The following is a 21,058-nucleotide window of genomic DNA, read 5'->3' as shown; positions in this document are numbered from 1 at the left end:
GCAGGGAGATCATATCGGTCTTTTCTCTTTGATGTATTCTTATTCCTTTTCTCTTGTGCAGTGATCCTTTTGGTCTGGATAAAGCTAAAAGCATGTTGACTTCCTTGGGACTGAATCCAAGTGATCAGGACTGCAGGGCTGTGAAGAGCGTGTGCAATGCTGTGCTCATGAGGTCTGCCAAGTTGTGTGCTGCTGGACTTGCTGCCGTGGCCAACCGCATTAAAAACAATAGACAAGACCCAGTGGGCAGAATCACAGTGGGAGTAGATGGATATGTGTACAAAACCAACCCCAAGTAAGATTCTGGACAAGTACTGTAGTTCAATCCTCTCTTCTCTCCTTCCCCCTGCCCCCCCCCCCCCCTGCATTGCACTGCCTGCCTACCAAATGCAAATCTGTATTTCTACATTCCTGTTAAATTAAACCCATCATGGTTAAGTTCTGAACTACAGATGTGCCCTCTAATGTCTTTAGGGCAGGTCTGCCTGTGGTCTAAAGACGCGCGAGAGTGTATATGCTGTGTTATTAGGATTCCTTAATGATGAGCCCAGAGCAAAGATGTATGAGAACACATCTAGAGGCGAGCAGTGAGGCTTAGGCTTACTATTCTTTAATTGAGTGTGAGTAAAGAAATTGCTTACTGCATGCTGCCACATTTCAGTGACACTTTACACATTCCTATGCACTGACTAAAATTCGCAACCTGCCCTTGTATGGACTTTCCCTTTTCATTTTCTCATCAATGGCATGTAGCAATGGAAGCTGATTATGCTTAATTTCTAGTGAATCCTTCACACAGTAACTTCTCCCAAGGTAAGAATGTGTACATGTTGGAAATGCGTACAGGATTGAGGGTGTAGCAGAGTTTCTGTTAACATCGGATTAAAAACGAATAGTCTAGTTACTTAACCAGTGGAGTGGTTTTATTGCATGTAAAGCAGGTTTACTCGTACTCTGTTATACACACTGGTAGATGTAGCGAAGATTGAGCGGGGTACCATACAGCTCGGCTGCCGGTGAGTGTAGGTAGGTAGTGGTGCCATATGCTGGCTCAGCGGTTATATAGCAGGTGAACACTGTTCTCTCTTGAACTAAGTGGAAGACTAGTCTCCTACTGTGGTACACTCGCTCAGGATAGCTCTGCACATGCTCGGTAGTAGCCTCAGCAACCCTTTTGGTGCAGGGAATAAAGCGTCCCTTGAGGAGTAGCAACATGGAGTCTACACAATAGTGCACTCCACTTTCAACCGTACATAAAATAGGAACAAACTGCTCTGTCTTATTCAAATCTGTGTGTGGTATATATGTATTAAACAAATTTACTGTTCCACTTACGAAGAACTGCAATTAGATTTCTAGAAACGGACCTGTATATCTGAGTGCGCAGAATAAATGAATACCCATGTGACTTCTCCATTTTTCAGATTTGGGGCATATCTCAACAAGGCTCTGGAGGAGCTGGCACCAAGCTGCCAAATCAAATTTCTTGTGTCCGAGGATGGAAGTGGAAAGGGGACTGCTATAGTTACAGCTGTAGCTCAACGGCGTGTAGAACAAAGACAATGCATCAATGAGATCCTGGCACCATTTATTATGTCTGAGTCACAGCTAAAAGAAGTACAACGTCTCATGCGGAAAGAAATGGATTTTGGGCTAGAGGGTGGAGCTCGTGCTACTGTGAAAATGCTCCCTACATATGTGTCTGCTACACCTGATGGAACAGGTAACTATCATGCTAAATGAATATTGTATACCCACCTTTTATTTGCTGTGTCACTAGAGTTACTATTCCACTGGTCTTACATACTGTAGTTAACAGTTGATCACCTTTTGTGGTAATTATTATTATTATTATTATCCTTTATATGGCGCCACAAGGGTTCCGTAGCGCCCAATTACAGTCCATACACAAATAAACAGTTGATGACAGTATAGGACAAGTACATGGTAAATAAACATAGTTACATCAGCAGATGACACTGGAATAAGTATCAGGTGGCAGAAGACTGCTGGATTTGGTGCAGTTGAAGATTATTAAAGAAAGGATAAGCACATGAGGGAAGAGGGCCCTGCTCGTGAGAGCTTACATTCTAAAGGGGAGGGGTAGACAGACAGGGGTGACACAGACGGGGTACATAGAGAGCGTGGAACAGAGGGTTAGGATGAGATTTGGCTGGGTTTGGTGAAGAAGTGGGTCTTGAGAGCCCGTTTGAAGTTTTGTAGAGAGGTGGAGAGTCTGAGGGGGAGAGGTAGGGAATTCCAAAGAAGTGGTGCAGCACGTGATAAATCTTGGAGGTAGGAGTGGGAGGAAGTAATCCGTAGGCAGGAGAGTCGGCGTGCATTAGCAGAGCGAAGAGGACGGGTGGGAGTGTAAAGGGAGATAAGGTCAGAGATGTAGAAGGGAAAGGAGTGGATGAGGGCTTTGTAAGCGAGTGTGAGAAGCTTGAAATGGATTCTGAAAGGGAAGGGGACCCAGTGAAGGTCTAGTAAGAGGAGAGGTGGACGTAGTGCGGTTGGTGAGGAAGATGAGCCGGGCAGCAGCATTGAGGATAGATTGGAGTGGAGAGAGGTATTTGTCAGGAATGCCAGTCAGGAAGAGATTTCAGTAGTCCAGTCTGGAGATGACCAGTGAGTGGATAAGATGCCATAATATAGCAATTTTGTGTTGTCCTTTCTTGAAGGCTGGTTCCTCCTTACCTAAATCTGCAAACACCATCAGTATAACCTCCGTTCCATCCTTTTCAATCTGCATACTGTGTGGTGGTTTAGTTCTTTTCTGTTTCCCTTACAGAAAGAGGGGAGTTTTTAGCTCTAGATTTAGGCGGAACCAACTTCCGAGTCTTGTATACCCGCGTGGGCATAAAAAATGAAGGAGGGATACAAATGGTGAGCAAGACATTTACCTTGTCAACTCAAGTGATCCAAGGAACAGGAGAAGAGGTAGGTCTTCCCTCGCTAGTGCTTACATTTGGTCTGTCGTATATGAAGTGCTTGTTTACTTAATACATGGTTTTCATAAAATACTTGTTTTTTTTAAGGGCTTGAGGGTGGTTTCCCCAAGTGTATGCCACACTATGCAAATGAAGGGGTTTGAAAGTGCTCATAGTAGATGGCGAAACTGCCCTCCCGCCTCCACCCACACACAGCATTCCTGGTAGTCTAGCCCTATTTATGAACATCTGTCATGTGATTTATTTCAAACATCTGCTGACATCCTACTTGTGTATAGAGATCAGTGCCGTAACTAGACATTTTAGCGCTGTGTGCAAGAGACTGCATCGGCGCCCCCCCCCCTCAACGTAAACTGGCGGCAGTGCGCGCCGTAGGCGCGAGCAAAAAATATAGGGGCGTGGCTTCACGGGAAAGGGGTGTGGCCACAAAATAATACCAATTCATAATGGTGCACACTCACAGTAGTCTCCATTATTCAAATTACGCCGCACAGTAGCGCCACTACACCAGGTAGAGACCCTTTTTACACGTTACGGCAGACAGCGTCCCCTTTTTACACGTTACGGCAGGCAGAGTCCCCCTTACACACAACCCCCGCCCCCTACCCTTAGAGTGTAGTGTAGTGTAATATAGTGTAGTGTAGTCACTTACGTGCTGTTGCTGGCTCCTGACTCCTCCTGTCCACTTCACAGGCAGCAGAGAACTCAGCCGCAGCAATGCCGGGACCTCAGGCAGCGGCGGCAGGCACTAAATGGCTATGCACAAATCAGCTTCGGGCACCCGGCATCAGGGGAAGCGGCAGGACCAGCAGCGGCAGCAGGCACTACCACCAACACCCCCCCTACCCAACACACACAGCATACCACCTTTACACAGACCCCCTCCCCCACACTTGGCTCCCTCACAGAAATTCATTCCCACCTCCAAGTTGGCTCCCTCACACAAACACACAGCTCCTCTTCCTTCCTCAATTCCCCTCCCCTCAAACACAGACGGTATACCACCCTCACTCATATCCCCCTCACTGAGATCCCCAGAGACAGCTCTCCGCAAACAGTTATCTGCACCCCCCTCCGCACTGGTATGCTTACTGCTGCTTATCGCACTTCCGCCTCAGGGGAGCCTGAAGCACACAGGACACAGGATCAGCGTCTCTCCATACTAGCAGCATAGTGTGGGCGTAGTGGGAGCCGCGAGTGCCGCTCTGCCTACACAACACCCACTGTATGGAGACACTGACCAGTGACCGCTCGCCAGGCTCCACAGGTGTGCCGCCCCCTGCTTCCTCTCCCTGGACACTGACAGCCGTGTGGGTACTGCGGCTGCGGGGGGGCTCGTCATGCTGCAAGACAAGACGAGGGACTCCCTGCAGGTTATTTATCCCTGACACCGTGACCAGAGCAATGAATACTCAGACCCCCCCCCCCCCTGCGTGCAGGACAGCACTGCAGCAGCGGCCGGCGGGAGGCAGGAGGCAATGAGAGCGGGCAGCGGCCGTGCGGGTGGTGCTGCCAGATGGTGCGCCCACAGTGCAGTTGCGCTGTGTGCAATGCCCCTCTGGCACACACCTAGTTACGGCTCTGATAGAGATGTTGAGATGTTTTCCTTAGCTATTCTACTGTGTGAAAAGCGTATGTTATGACCACATTAACACTTTGGTCACTGGTCTTTCTTGGAAGCCATTCAGTGTTATATATTGTGCTTTTATAGGTAAGACAGCAGGCATTGAAAAAAACTTTCAAAAAGTTGTATTGGTGTCTTATTTGATTACCAACCAAGGGTAGACTATAAACTTGAAAGTTTATTGCTATTACCATTTGCAGGGTATCTATGGCTGTTTTACTGTACAGTATAAGTCAGAACAAACAGATGACTGTAGCCAAAATGGTAATGTTGTGTTGGGTTGGGACTGACCTATTTCATGGAAGATTGGGTGGGTAAAGAGGGTTTGCTCTAGGACAGAGGTTCTCAAACTCTGTCCTCGGGGGCACACACAGTGCATGTTTTGCAGGTAACCCAGCAGGTGCACAGGTGTATTAATTACTCAATGACACATTTTAAAAGGTGCACAGGTGGAGCTAATTATTTCACTTGCGATTCTGTGAGGAGACCTGCAAAACATGCACCGTGTGGGGTCCTGAGGACCGAGTTTGAGAACCTGTACTCTAGGACAATGGTTCCCAAACTCTATCCTCAAAGACCCCTAGCAGTTCACTTTTTCAGGTCACCCAGAGTGCACAGGTGTACTCATTGCTCACTGACTCCTTTTTAAAAGATCCACAGGTGGAGCTAATTATTTCACTTGTGAATCTGTGAGGAGACCTGGAAAACGGACTGTGGGGGCTCCTTGAGGAACGAATTTGGGAACCACTGTTCTAGGGCAATGTTTTCCTAACTAGTTTTCATGAAACCCTAACAGGCATGTTTTCCATATCCTCTAGCTGACACACAGGTGTGTTAATTGATTATTACAATAGATCTACAGGTGGTATTAATTATTACTGAGGATACCTTGAAAACATGCATCGTTAGGGCTCCATGAGGAGTTAGATGAAATTACCTAGAACAGTGTTTCACAGAGTAGAAGAGTTTTGTATTGGGCTGTCATAATCTTATTGGCTTGGCCAGAAGTTATAGGTGTTTAACATAATGAGATCCCTGAGTGCACACATTTGTCCATTGTGTACCTGACATTAAACATGTGGTTTGTTTGCTTTTGTGTGTGTGGTTTTTGTGTTTTCAGGGTGTTGTTTTTTTTTTTTTTCACACCTGCACATTGGAGGCAGCATTTTAAGAAGAACCTAAATAATAAACAAAGCTAATATTTTGCTTGTTTGTTTACCAAGATTAAGCGAATCACTAAAGGTCCATACACACGTGACGATAAAATGAGCGACGTCACTCATTTTCCCCCTTCTTGAGCGGCGTTGCTCATTTTATCGTCAAGTGTGTATGCCGCCAGCGACGACCGATGCGCGGGTCGGCAACGATCGTCGCTGTCGGTAGGGCATGCATGCAGGATCTGGACTGTCGTCCACGACCTGCATGCAGGGCTGGCGGAGGCGTGACGTCACTGAGCGATATGAGCGGTCATATCGCTCAGTGTGTACAGTCGTCCGCCGACTGGCTGGCCCGGGAGGGGGAAACATTAGACGATGTCGCTCACAGAGCGACAATGTCTAATGTGTATGGGCCTTAAGGTGTTACTTCATTCCTCAGATGCTTCTCAGAAATTGGCTGCACTGTTCTAGTCAGCCAATAAAATATCTGCCTCCAGTTTGTGCATATAACTGGTACGCTTGAAATAAAAAAAATAAAAATATGCATAATGGCTGTCTCCTGTACATAAAATGGTAATTTGTAAATAAAATTAACTACTCTTCTGTGTTAATTATGAAGATGCAGAAGTCTGAAACAACTGCTATCTTGGATAAAGCCTTTCTTCTCTTTCCAGCTCTTTGATCACATAGTGGATTGCATCACAGAATTTCAAAAAGAAAATGGTCTTAAAGGGAAGAGACTGCCACTAGGCTTCACGTTCTCCTTTCCCTGTCAGCAGACCAGCCTGGATAAGGTAAATTACTGGAAAGATGATGCCATATTTCAACGCTCTATTCTGGTACATTATTACAGTTGTGTTCTTTCCTACCCAGGGCATTCTGATTTCATGGACAAAGGGGTTCAGTGCATCTGGATGTGTGGGAGAAGATGTGATCAAGCTTCTCAGAGAGGCAGCTATTCGGAAAAAGGTATGTAGGCCTACTGTATGTACTCCTTGATTATTTCTTGTTTTGTGTTTGTGGTCCAGCACAAACTACTAGTAGTCACGGTTACCAACTGGTCTATTCCTTAAACATACATTATGACCCGCCGACCGTATTAAATGGGAAATTATCCTGTGAGATCAAACTGTGGATGTCTGAAAGTTGAAGCAGTGTCCGAATGGGGTCAGGGATTATGAAGATGTTCTGAATTCTGCACACAAACTCATTGTGACATTACTTGTAGTGTGTGTTACTGTTGGTTAGCAAGCTTGCTGACTGCACTTTATTTTACAGAACCCTGACTTCCATGTAGTAGCTCTGGTGAACGACACTGTGGGAACAATGATGTCTTGTGGATATGATGACGCAGCCTGTGAGATTGGGCTGATTGTGGGTGAGAGGCCTAATTTTCAGCATTCAAATGTAGAAAGCTATGGTGGCTATATATCGATATAGATTTCTCTTATAATGTGGAATTTGAAGCAGGGTTGCCAGCTTATTGTTAGAAAGCACTGAATAATTCAGTCTAAGTTACTATCTGATTAAACAGGATGTGCTCTGTTTTCTTCTGGATGTCTTAAATTGTTTGTTCTGGTCTTGCAGGTACAGGAACAAATGCTTGTTATATGGAGGAGATGAGGAATGTGAAGGTGCTGGAGGGGGATGAAGGACAGATGTGTATAAATATGGAGTGGGGGGCTTTTGGAGACAATGGTTGCCTGCATGATATCCTCACCTCCTATGACACTGATGTAGACCAGTTCTCCATTAATAGTGGGAGACAGAGGTCAGTACTAGTTAATTGGGAATTATTGCTACTACACATGTACTGTGTTGGGGGTGCATACATGGCATTCATTGGTTGCTTCACTATTTCTGTAGTAATGAAAAAGATCAATTCCTACAATTACTGTACTCCCTATGGACATAAAAATATATGGTCAAGACCAATTAATACTAATCTACATCTAAATGTGTGTGGTCAAGTTAAGGTGGCTTGAATTGGCCATGACTGGTTTGTCAGAGGAGAGCTGTTAGTCAGGCATTATACAGGCAAATAAGAGAATTCTAGATGCTGTTGGGAGCTCTTCTGTCACTGTAAAGGGCCCTACACACTAGCAGATAACACTGCACGATATGAACATTCTCGTTCATTAATGAACGAGAACTTGTTCATATCGTGCAGTGTGTAGGCACCAACGATGAACGATGTGCGGCCCAGCGCTCATCCATCGTTAATGCCCCGTCGCTTATGCATGCAGGCCGAGATGTGATTTTCCATATTAGCATGCATTGCTATGGTGCCGGGGGGAGTGAAGAAACTTCACTCCCTCCCTCCCCCCCCGCCGCCGGGTCTCCCGTATCGGCGGTCGGGCAGCATGGCGGCGGGTTGCCCAGTCTGTAGGGCCCTTAAGACACAATGGGCAGTATTCATTTCTTTCTGTCCTCTTCCACACCCATTCTGTTTCTGCAGTCGGGCATGGTATCATCATTTCAACTCGCTACTCCAGGGTAGTGAGGTGCCTGGACCCTTTATGTAGCTAAATCTGATTTACTATGGGCATGATATGCGCGATAACGAGGATCACTTTAGAAAGGAGATTCGGCGTGATATATCATTTGAATGCCGCCCAATGACTGCTGCTAGGCTCCAACCATGCTTAACAGATCCTCTATGTAAATGTGGACACACAATTACACATGCATGGCTAGCTCGTGTGCAGGCTACATTGCTGTATAAACTATATGCATGTAGCAATGCTATGTGGGAATACCTGTTGTCCCCAGATGCATCCTAGAGCATTAGAATATTTTCTCCAAAGACGCAGCAGCGTTGATTAGCATCCATCTCTGAATCGGGCCCTCTGCTCCTGGTTGACATCTGTCCATTTGATTTGCATGCCAGTAACACTTTAATCATTTCTTCCTCCTTTAAAATCAATTTATCGCTTGTGCTTTCTCTGGGAACCGCTCTCTGGCAATCGCACATCACACACTGCACTGATAAGTATTCGACAAGAACAAAATGTCATTTTTTTATATCTTCAACATGATTGAAATAATTTATGTAAGTTACAGGAGACAAGTAGCAAATGGACCATTAAACCTTTGATGTGATTGTCACAATGTAATTGATTACCTGTAGCTCTTCTAAAATATAGATGGGCACCAAGTCTAGTAAAATAGAAGGTGTTTAGCAGCATAGTCCAAACGTAGGGTTCTGCCGCACTACCAAGGGATGTAGCCCCTTTAGAGCTTGTGGCTTACTTAAAGCAGTATGTGAATAACAATTCGGTGGCCCAGTCTGCAAATGAGCTGCCAGAGAGAAGTCTTCAATTGTATTTCAGTGTGATGTCGGGTGTTTCCTTGGGAGGCTATAATGTAAATAACAACAACTGAGCGTTTGTTAAATAGTCTGAGGAAGCAGAGATGGAATTGCAGGCTGTTCAGAGGCGCATGTACGCAGAGCGCTGTGATGACTGCTACTTTCACAAGTGGATGGTCAGGCACGGGTGCAGCCACAGTAACTATGAATCCATATGAAGGGCCACACTTATATCTAAGCACTCCAGTCAGCTGACTATGTGGCCAACTTGCATGTGACTCTGACTCAGCCCTTTAACGTATCCAAAAGATGCCTGCATGCAATAAAGCATGTCTCATGGCGCCATTTGCCAACTTGCCTGATAATGGTTACTTGAAGATCATGTCTGTTACTTGCAGCTAAACTCTTTTATTAAGTGATCGGTGCCTTGACTTTATAAATGCACCACAGCCACCAGTGTGCTGCCAATGCCATCCTACTAACAGTATTGCCCCTGCTAAGGATACTGAACAGCTTACGTAAAATGTATCAAGTTGGATGATAGTAATAAAAGGTGCCTGCAAGATCTCCTTACTGGTTATCCATATTGTATCCTGTTCTATCTGCACTATATCTCTGCTATATCTCATAATGCCACCTTACTATTTTTTTTCTGAGTTGAGATAATTTTGGAGCATCTTATTGGGTCTAATCTGTGATGGCTCCTTACATGAATGTTTACTCCATCGTCCTGAGTATTCTATAAAACCTTGTCATGGGCATATAAGAAACCTCTGTTTACACTTTGTTAATGAAAACCTTTAAAGACTTAGTGGGTCATTCAAATCGCATCGCTAATCGATGCGACCGCAAGAACCCTGGCAGCACTGCGCACGTGCAGATCCCGTCCTGCATACAGTTTATGCAGTTGGGTTGCATTAACTATGAATGGCTCGGTCTGATGGGAAGAGGCATTCGCGGGACCTTAGTATGGGATGGATGTGTTGGGTTTTGTGTGTCCCCCCCCCCCCCCCCCAATGTCAGACTTATGAAGAATCTGTATTAAACTATTTTACTGTTAAATACTTTGTTGAATTAGGCAATATAAAGAAGAAAGACCCAAGGGGAATGTTTCACACCTTCTAAAGTGTGGAGAAGTGGCCTATAGAAACCAGTTAGCTTCAAGATAGCATTTATCAAGTACATTCTACAAAATAAGTAGAAGCTGGTTCTGTCTGCAGCTCTTCTATTTTTATAACTCTGAATTCTGTATTTGTAGGCAAACTGTTAAGGTTCTTCAAATAGATACACCAGTGGGTGTAGGATATCTGTGTGTGGTGCATATGGGCCCCTGACGCACACTGCACCTATGTATGTTCGTTCCAGCGCTTCTGGCAGAGAGGAGGGGCCCCAAATGGGCCGCCTCCTCTCTTAAAGCACCCCTGCCTACACCCAATAGAAATTTAAAAGCATACACATGTTTACTATGCTCCCAAGCATAGACTGCAGCATTGAGGCTGACACAATAGGCATAACTTACAAATATCATCTTTTGTATAGTCAAAACTCATCAATTCTGCTGTGCTCCACTGAAAATACAGGAGTTGTCAGGGGGCAGAGGAGACCAGAAGTGAGGCAGCTGATTGGCTGGTACCTTATCACTCTCCACTTTATCACTCTGCAAGGCTTAGTACATCTGCCCCATAGTCTGAGAACAGATGTGTTCAACTCTCCACCAGCTGCCTTGTTTACATGAATATCCCTTGCCAGAAGTCTTTCATTGGACCTTATAGAATAGATTTCGCTCAAGTACTGTGCAATAAACAAGTTTCACAAAGGGTTGAGATTGTCTAAAGGAAAAAAAAAAAAAAAAAAAAGGGCAGACTAGATGGGCAAAGTGGTTATTATCTGCCGTCAAATTCTATGTTTCTATGTAAGGATATTTGTTTATGTAGTGGCCTCTTTGTGGTCCTCAGTATTTGTCAAATAACTGAATTGGCCAATCGTATCTGCCTGTGTGTTGCCAGCTTTATGGTTGGGAAAACCTCATTCATTTTCAAATACAAATAAAGACTTTTTACGGTGTTGCAATTATAATTAGTGCCCACATGTCCTTTCTTCCAGATTTGAGAAGATGATCAGTGGAATGTACCTAGGAGAAATTGTACGTCAAGTTTTAATTGTCCTTACCCAACGTGGAATCCTGTTTGGTGGCAAAATTTCTGAGCAGTTAAATACAAGAAACCTGTTCCCTACCAAATTTTTATCTGACATTGAAAGGTAAGGGATTTTTAGATTTCTTTATTCATTTGGATAACTTTATTTTAGGTTTCCTCATGTTTAGTTACTTACCTGTAGCTAAACCTATTTTGAAGAAATGCTGCTATATCTTGACCAGGATATGCAACACTGCCAAGCTGCATTGATCTTTCAATACAGAATTAGGGGACTGGGAGGTGTTATCAAATCTTGGCGAGAGAACGTACCAACCAATCCTCCACCAACCAATCATCTTCTAACAGGCTCTGCTAAAAAAAAATACAGAAGTTGATTGGTTCTTTCTTTCTCCACTTTTATTAAATCTTGGAGAGAGAGCATCTTCCCCCTGGTTATAGATGGCTTGGAAATGATTGGTCGAGGTACAGTAAGTGAAATCTTGAAGTCCTTGGTATATAGCATACAGCATCCATAACTCTGTCTGTCTAGTATACACACGTGCACATCCACATGGAAAGTATGTGAACACTTTGTAATTACTTGGTTTTATGCATATATTGGTCATACAATGCTATCGAATGTTCCCTAAAGTTACTAAAAGACTCAAGTCTGCTTAAGCTAGTAACACCAAAATAATTATACTGTTTGTTTAATTTTTTTTGTTAAGGTGTTATGTAAATGTTCACAAAGCAGGGTAGAAAAAGTGGCTTTAATAACTGGCCGACCCTCATTTTGGCAGCAATGACCTCAGTTATTGTCCTGTTGTATCAAGAACCTTCTGTATCAGTCTAATTGTCAGCCAGCTAGTCTGATTATTTTCTTGTAAAATGTCTTGGTAAGCTTTAGATTCGAATGAGAGCAAGTGGATCAGGTCCAAACAATACTCATTCCAACATTTTTTACAGTTGCATCTCCCAATTTTGAGCTGACATGATATGCGCATGCATTGCACAATGCGCCCAATGTTGCAAATAGGTGTGTGCATGCTGTATCTTGTACAGACTGAGACTAATGTGATGTAGGCATTTATAAAGACATATCTAATGTGAGCGTCAGGTAAGTGGCTTGGATGTGTCTAAACCCCTGTGAAATTCTGAGTTGTGCATATGGGTAAGGGACACTTGTTTCATTGTTTCAGTATGGGGCTGGTGTAAGTGATAAATACCACATTCGGCAGAGCTTCCTGTGAATAGCATACTCAAAATTAGTTTTATTTTTAATAGAGGGCAGGGAAACTCTAATGCCTGCAATTTTGTCTTATTGATTGGTCTCAGTCATTAACCTAAGGGTCCGCATACTTTTTCCAACTTTTATACTTTGAATGTTAGATGTATTCAATATGGACAAGAAAAGTACTGTAATTTAAGCAGTCTGGGCTTTTTCTTGAAGAACCGATGACATTTTCTGACCATTTTATGTAGAAATCCAGGTAATAGGGTTCACAAGCACTCTGCAGCATTTGAGAGAATTTTTTTTCTTTCTCTTAGACTCCGTTGAAAATTCTTATCTTTCACATAGCTTGGTAGGATCTTATATATGGCTGGAGAAGATTACTGTTCCATTACTGTTAATTGTTGCAAAGCTGTGTTTTAGTACAATTGATTTTTTATTTTTTTTTGCTAGGAGTTATTCAGTTGCCATGGCATCGGTAGCTAGAAGTGATGCTTTGGTAAAGTCTGGGCTTTGATTCTAGCGGCTTCGGTTGTAGATACAGAGGTACGGTTGGGCTTCTTTAGTCTGAAACGGACGCAGCCTGATTGTTCTGTCATTGTATTGCCCTTTTATTCTGAGTGTTCAGAGTATGCACAATGCAGTCCTGGGTGCAACACTCATGCTGGTTTGCAATGTTCCTCTGTAGCGAAGTGTGTGATTTAGGTATTTTTATTAGAATTTGTGTGTATTGCTTTAACTATTGTGGGTTGGATGACATTAGAAATTGATGCTACTTCTGTGATTAATTTTATGAATTTGATTGCAATCAGCTGTACAGATCAATTTCTTTTTCCATCAAGTGGGTTCAAAAGTGGGTGATTAAATATTCCCTCTGCACTGCTGCTCAGTGATGGTTGTCTGCAGCGACGGACTGGGGCCTCAATTCGGCCCTGGCATTCGTGAACGTGCATCACGGGGGCGCGCACACGTCACAGGGGGCACACCGCATGATGTATGGGGGCGTGCCACGAGTCATGGGGGCGTGGACTCGTGGCACCCCTCCATTACCATGGCGACGGTTGCTGGGGGTGCGCTGCGAGACTTGTGGCATGCCCTCATTTCCATGGAGACCATGGAACCAGAGAGCCCGAGGCTGCGCTGCGCGCGGCCATCCCGGCTCTGAGTGACCGATTCGGCCCACCTGCCCTTCTGTCATGTGCCAGATTGCCAGTCCGGCCTTGGTTGTCTGGAAAAAGGTCTCCAAGAAGACTGAAACATTGACCTTTTATGATGCTCCTTTTTGTTGGATATGATTTTATTTGCTTGGACAAAGTCCAATTCATGTTTCTATGCATGTCTGTGCATCTGCACGTTTTTAGGCTACTGAACTACTAATCATAGCAAGTGAAGCTGCCATCCAGAAAGGGTGATAGCCGCCCACCGGAGCCATGGCAACCACATTAGCAACTCTGTACACATATATGCAGGCTATACACAATGATGAGGAACATCAACTACTAGGATAGATTTATGACTATGCAGACTGGCTGTGGCAGTAGCAACGCTGGTGCCATGTTTCTCTCTGTACATGATTGCAGCTGAAGGCAGAGACACGCCTTGTGCGGCCATGACACATCTGCATCTTTGCAGCCAAACTCATGTTAACTTCCTCAAATGGTCCATTCCTGTCAATCACTCTTGAGCGCAATCACAAAGGTACCTTGGCACGTACTTGGTGCAGTTGCAGCACATGTGTAATCTGCCTATAATCTCAATGTTGCAACAACAGCTGCAATGCTTACGAACATGAATTGGGTACAAGAGGTCCTGTGTGCAGAGCGCAACATACAATGTGTAGTCCTTCAAATCTGTTCCTGCCCCACTGGTGTTAGTCTAAACCTCCTACACACACTAGGGCTTATTGGCAGCAACATACCCACCAACATGACACATTCCATTAGGTACTGATGGGTAAATGTATTATAGCTGCACGCATCATGCCGCTATAACACTTCCTGCTTCACCTCGTTACCGAGGCAAAGCAGGGGAGGAAAAGCACCCCCCTCAGGCGATATTTCCTGAGCACACAGCACTTCAGCTCAGAGCTGACGCGCGGTGTCTGCTTCCCAGTCATCACCTCTGCGCAATCCTGGGATCTCGCTACTCCTGCGAGATCCCCAGCGCTGTCAGGAGACTGCACCCGCAACAGCCAGGGACAGCTCTGTCCCTGCTGTGGTCTATGGGCATCGCCACCTGCAGCTGTTGAAATCAACAGCTGCAGGTGTCAGAACAGTCAGCGATGCTGACCGTTCATACATTGCCATCACATAACTGCTTGCTATCCTTGAGATAGCAGCGCCGATATGGACAGGGGCACATAGCGTCACTGTACACTCTCCGCAGCCATCGTACATGGGGGAGAAGCGGTATAGCGCACATAACGTGCGCTGATACCGCTTCTCCCCCACAGCGCCCATTCTTACATTTACCCCAAATTGTTCAGTTCCTGGACTTCCTTGCCAGTGGCAGTTAGAGGTGGGGCTGCAGCACAGTCCGAAATTCAAATAGGGAAACCACACCAACTGCAGCCCAAAACTTCCAAACATCGCCGGCCAGGACTCGCTGGCAGTTGGTGTGGCTCCCCTGTTTGAATTTTGGACTGCGCTACATTACCACCTCTAACTGCCACTGGCAAAAAAGTCCAGGAACAGAGCATTTTGTACCTAATGGAATGGGTCATGTTGGATGGTATGCAGAAGTCATTTAACCATCTGAGATGTGATGCACCAGCTGTGAACTGGTTAAAGTAACCTGGCTCCCCAAAATATTCTACTGTCCGTTTAGTTAACTGGTATGGGTTCTCTCAGACTGCTCCATATTAATTTGCTGGAGTAATTCCAGTACTGGGGGGGGGGGGGGGGGGGGGGGGGCTTATAGGCTTTTGATTAATATCCCTATTGCAGGATTATAATAAAGCTGCTGGAAACCTTGAACATGCTATGCAGAAAATAAAATTTTATATCTATTATATATCCTTTCTATTTTAAAACCGCTTTCTAGTTTTGGGGTGTTTTTTTGTTTTTTTTTAACCAGGGTGACGACTAAAGAAGTTTGTTTATAAATATTTTAATTTTATTTATTTTTTTAATCCTCCCTCGTAGGGATACTCTTGGCTTACTGGAGGTCCGGGCCATCCTGACTGGGTTAGGCCTGGAGTCCACCTGTGATGACACCGTGGTGGTGAAAGAGGTTTGCATAAAAGTGTCGAGGAGAGCAGCTCAGCTGTGTGCTGCCGGCATTGCTGCTGTGGTGGAAAAGATTAGAGAAAATCGGGGCCTTGACCATCTCCAAATCACTGTAGGCGTAGATGGAACTCTGTACAAACAACATCCCCAGTAAGTGAATGAATGGTATTATTGGTTTATATCCTAATCTTTAACTAAATTGATGGAATTTTTCATTGGTATAAATTAAACATATTAATATTACTTTTTTAGCCATTACTTACAGTGTGTGTGGGGTGGGGGAATATGTATATACATGTGTGTGTACACTATATGGACAAAAGTATTTTGGCCGCACCTGTTAATTATTGAATTTGGGTGTTTCAATCAGACCTGTTGCCACGGGTGTATAAAATAAGCACCTGGCCATTCAGTCTCCATTTGCAAACATTTGTGATACAAATGGGTTGTTCTGAAGCTCTGCGACTTCATGAGTGGTACTGTGACTTGATGTCACCTTTTGCAATAAGATGGTTCATGAAATTGCATCCCTGCTGGGTATTCCACGGTCAGCTGTAAGTGATATTATTAGAAGCATTTAGGAACAGCAACTCTGTCACAAAGTCAAAGACCATGTAAAATCAGAGTGGGGTCAACGACTGCTAGGGCACATGCTGCATTAAAGTCTGATTCCATAGCGAAGGAGTTCCTAACTTCCACTGGCATTAGTGCAAGCACAAAAACTGTGCGGCAGGAGCTATATGGAATGGGTTTCCATGGCCGAGCAGCTGCATGCAAGCCTCACATCACAAAGTCCAATGCCAAGCATTGTATGGAGTGGTGTAAAGCACACAGATACTGGATTGTGGAGCAGTAGAAACGTGTTCTGTGGAGTGACAAATCACGCTTCTCCATTTGGCAGTCAGATGGTCGAGTCTGGGCTTGGCGGATGCTTGGAGAACATTACCTGTCTGACTGCATTATGCATACTGTGATGTTTGGTGGAGGGAGGCATAATGGTATGGGGCTGTTCAGGGCTTGGACTAGGCCCCTTATCTCCAGTGAAGGGCACTCTTCATGGTTCAGCATACCAAGACATTTTGGACAATGCCAGGTTTCCAACTTTGTGGCAACAATTTGCCGAAGGCCTTTTTCTGTTCCAACATGACACTGCCTCAGTGCACAAAGCAAGGATAACAAAGACGTGCACAGATGTATCAAGCCTTGCGGAGTGATAAATTGCACTGTGATAAAGTACACACCAATCAGCTCCTACCTCTCACTTTTCAAACACAGCCTGTAACATGGCAGTTAGGAGTTGATTGGCTGGTACTTTATCACCGTGCAATGTATCACGCTCCAAGGCTTGATGAATCTGGGCAAAGGTTTGATTTCGAACCCCATTGCTCCCCTTTGGGATGAACTGGAACGAAGACTGCGAGCCAGGCCTACTCGTCCAACATTGGTGCCTGACCTCATAAATGTTCTACAGAATGAATGGGCACAAATTCCCACAGAAATATAACACAATTTTGTGGAGAGCCTTCCAAGAAGAGTTGAAGCCGTTATAAAGGGGGGCCAAATCCAAATGAAAGTAAATGTATTTAAATACAATGTCATTAGTCATATATAATGTTTTCCAAGGGTTGAGTATGAAATACCTATAATGAAATTCCCGATGTTCAAAATACGAACAACCATTGACTGACTGTCAAAATCACATTTAAAATGTCGACAAGTCAAAAAGTCTACACGAGTTTTTCATTTATTTTTTATTTTTTTATGTATGTTGACATGGACACCGTTTAAGTGTACTTTGTCCCCTCGCATGCTGCGCTCACCATGCTTCGGGCACGGTGCCTCGCTGCGCTTGCCACACGATTATATTCCTAGTCTGGGTCCACTGGGATGGTGAAGTATGAACAAGTCTGTTTCAATTAAAAACTCATGTCTACTTTTTGACCTGTCGACTTTTTTAAATGTCTGTATATTGACCGTCTGTCAATGGTTGTCAGTATTTTGACCGTCTGGATTTTGATTGTAGGTAAATTGACTGCATCCCGTTTTCCACATAAGTTAAAATGTCCCAGACAGAGGCTTATCTCAGCCCCCACAAATAATAAAACTGGGGTGGCCATCTTTGGTAATGTTGCATCACTGACTGCTTATTGCATGCAGGACTTCATGAACGGTCTGGTGGAAAAAATCTTATTCTTCGCTTTCCCATTCTCTTAGTAGTACGTGATGGGCATGATAATAAGTGGAGTATCTGGTGTGGTAATGATTGATTATAAATGAGAATTCTGCTCTTGTACTTTCTAATGGTTTCTCACTGATCCACTTTGCCTTGTAAAAACCCATTATCTACCCTCAAGTGGGAAAAAATCTGATGTCTTGTCAATGTCCATATCTAATTACTGTGAAGTGGTAGCCAATACAAAGTGATGCTTACTTTTCTTATTACAATGAAAGCATTTACCAATTATTTCTAGGTTATGTAGCAGAAGGGGCCAGATTAAGGTTTGTGGGAACCCAGTAACAACAAACGTCTGGGGATCCCTACCAATAAAATTGTCAGTGATATACTGGCGATGTTAAAAATGATATGTGAATACTCCCAGTATGGCAGATTTGTTAAGCGCACTTTAGTGACCCCAGTTCACATTATGCCCCAGTGCCACCCAAACTAGTAATGTACTGTAGCTATTTGTGGGGGATGCCCTATTAATAGGGCCAGGTTAAGGGGTGTGGGGGCCCATCCATAAAATGTGACATAACGGACATACACTTAACCAGGGGTCTCACCAACAGCAGTGTCTCCTGCGGCTCCTCTCACTGGCCGGGGCTTGCCGCAGGTGCGTCATGGCGCTTCTTTCGGCTGCGATGGTACGATGGGTGGCTCTTTCCCTTGGAATGCTCCAATCTCCAAACCCTCCTCCATAGGGATGTCAGTTTCTGGCACTGGCAAGGCACTCTCCAGGGTGTCGGTATAGAGATCGCCAGACAGTCCTTCAGCACCACACCCAGCCACATACCTACTGTACCGCATACAGAGTGGCACTCTGTATGCACAGAGGTGTAGCAAGGTATGTTTTGGCGCCCCTCTCCCCTGTACTGAATTGGGGCCACCAGGGCCAGTTCTAGACCTAGTGGCATCCAGGGCAAACATTTCCTTTGCTCCCCCCCCCCCCCCCCCCCCCCCACACACACACCCCCTTAGGTCAAACATAGTGCGTGCGGCAAAAAATAGGAGTGTGGCTTCATAGGGAAGGGTCGTGGCCACAGTTGTGCCCCCTGTAGCTGTGCCCAGAGTAATTGTGCCCCCTGGTAGCGCCGCTTACAAACACTAAAGATAAACAACAACAAAAGCTTCTGCTCAGTCTCCGCAGTCCCTCTGAGTCTGAAGGGTAGAGAGCTAAGTAAGGGTAAGTATGGTAATCTATAGCGCACGTGCCTAATTATCAATTGTGGTTGGGTTACAGAAAGGCCATATTGAGGGCTGCACATGCTGTGTATTACTGATATGTGGGAAACTTTACAGATAGTTCATGCAGTTGATTAGGACTGTGACTGTACAAACTGCTGTCAGAGGGGAAATACAGAACCTGACCTGCTGCAGTCACTTGGGAACGTTGAGGAATCTGCCTTATATTAACACTACGACAGTACTGTATATGCACCAGTCAACCTAATGTTTATTTCTAGGAACACATTCTACATCTGCATAGAAAATACATGCACTATTTCATTTGGCAGCATTGGCATAAAATATCCATAGCAGAATAATCTATTAGTCATTTTCAGCTTTCCTAAGAACACTTGATGGCTCCTGCATTTGTGAAAGCTCCTGCATTTGTGAAAGCTTCTAAATTAATTGCCCCTAGTGTGGTTTTGTTTGCCATTGGTCTCTTCCCTTTTTTTTTTTGTCTTTAAATGTCCATAATAATTTTTAATACCTCTGTCACAATTCGTGTGACCTGTGGCTTCTGTACATCTGACATTTTGTATGTGCTGGTCAGTATGGAGCCAAATGAAGGAGTGGTGTCCTGAGTAAATCCTGCTTCTATAGATGAAGAAATCCAGTGTGTTTCCAGTTGACGTGTTTAGACTGTATCCCATTGCGTTCTGCATCCAACTGTAAGTCTCTGTATTGTAGCTTTGCTGGAGAGGTTCAGAAGGCAGTGAAGATGCTGGCTCCTCAGTGTGATGTCACCTTTCACATCTCTGAAGACGGCTCTGGTAAAGGGGCAGCCCTGATTACTGCAGTTGCCTGTCGTGTTGCGGGTGCTGAGGCACGGGCAGCTTAAAGAAACCTTCATATCCGTATGTGGACATCATTTAAAATAAGAGAAATCTTCACATCATGTTAAATGTGTTCATACAAAATGTTCTATTTATATGGAATAATTTTACTTTATGTTTAATATGTACAAATTAAATATTTTTGCATTGATTTGGTTTTTTCTCTCTCGTTTTGTAGCCATATCATGTGCAGTCAGATTGTCGACATTCGTAATGAGAACAGTATGTAGACATTGCATGTCAACATCTTCACCATCATGACATCAATGTCGACACTAACATTAGGGTACAGGATAGCCTTACACTACCTTTGAGCCACACTGTCAACATTCTGTAAATGGTCTCATGTTGATATGACAAATGTCAATTGAATATACCAAAACCCTATAGATTTTCTGATGTATGACCGTTTTACCCTGCTCGCGATATACTGTGCAGTGTCACAAAGTGCTAGTGTCCAGGGTTTAATAGACTTTTGACATCTAGTGGAGGTTGTTACCAGCCACAAGTTCTGTTGAAGATGCGTCTGATTCCTATGCTCTGTGCTTGATTTAACTGACATTCCATATGGTAGTGGAGAAACTATAGGGAGCAGAAGCTATACAGTGCAATGGGTTGGCAAGTGCTTCTGTCATTTGTCGTTAAGAAGATATTTTCACAAGTATATGATAGATATAAACCTCTTTCTTAACCTTCTTTTCACCATGCACAGTGACTAGAATCAGTCTTCTACACTAAGCGGTGAAAAGTGTGGAAAAATGAGCCAGTGGAGAAGTTGCCCATGGCAACCAATCGCCATTGACGGAATATTTATAATTTGCATACTGTAAAATTATACAAAGCAGCTGATTGGTTGCCATGGGCAACTTCTCCACTGGCTCACTTCTCCTCCACTCTTTAAACTGCTTCATGAATACAATGACCCCTGAATGCTGACTTTTCACAAGCATTATATCTGATAAAGGATAACTCCCAAACCTCCTAATCATAGTCTAATGGTGTATTTCTCCAGCCCTATGCAGATCCATAAATGTCACTTCACCTGACCTGTAGGTGGAATACCTGAAAAGCTCTTGCGCGTACTGACTAGGATCAGTTAATAGTAATGCACGCTATCTGCTTTTCACCTGCCCTTGATACTG

At 44.3% G+C, this 21,058-nt stretch overlaps 1 protein-coding gene across 5 annotated transcripts in view; it reads left to right on the top strand.

Annotated features, from left to right (window-relative positions):
* HK3 (hexokinase 3) overlaps positions 1-20,067 on the top strand; it is a 171,219-nt gene extending 151,152 nt beyond the window's left edge. For all 5 annotated transcript variants that reach the window (XM_063927931.1, XM_063927935.1, XM_063927933.1 and 2 more), the window contains 10 exons: positions 62-295; positions 1,425-1,723; positions 2,792-2,940; positions 6,407-6,526; positions 6,606-6,701; positions 7,011-7,110; positions 7,320-7,503; positions 11,146-11,301; positions 15,552-15,785; positions 19,771-20,067. In XM_063927931.1, the coding sequence (XP_063784001.1) occupies positions 62-295; positions 1,425-1,723; positions 2,792-2,940; positions 6,407-6,526; positions 6,606-6,701; positions 7,011-7,110; positions 7,320-7,503; positions 11,146-11,301; positions 15,552-15,785; positions 19,771-19,921 (1,723 nt within the window). In that variant the 3' untranslated portion in view covers positions 19,922-20,067. The remainder of the gene's footprint in view (positions 1-61; positions 296-1,424; positions 1,724-2,791; positions 2,941-6,406; positions 6,527-6,605; positions 6,702-7,010; positions 7,111-7,319; positions 7,504-11,145; positions 11,302-15,551; positions 15,786-19,770) is intronic.
* Positions 20,068-21,058: the final 991 nt, after the last annotated feature.

This window comes from Pseudophryne corroboree, chromosome 6 (assembly GCF_028390025.1).
Source record: "Pseudophryne corroboree isolate aPseCor3 chromosome 6, aPseCor3.hap2, whole genome shotgun sequence".
NCBI lineage: Eukaryota > Metazoa > Chordata > Amphibia > Anura > Myobatrachidae > Pseudophryne > Pseudophryne corroboree.
Note: the sequence above shows the minus strand (reverse complement) of the source record. Positions and strands in the feature narration are given on the sequence as shown.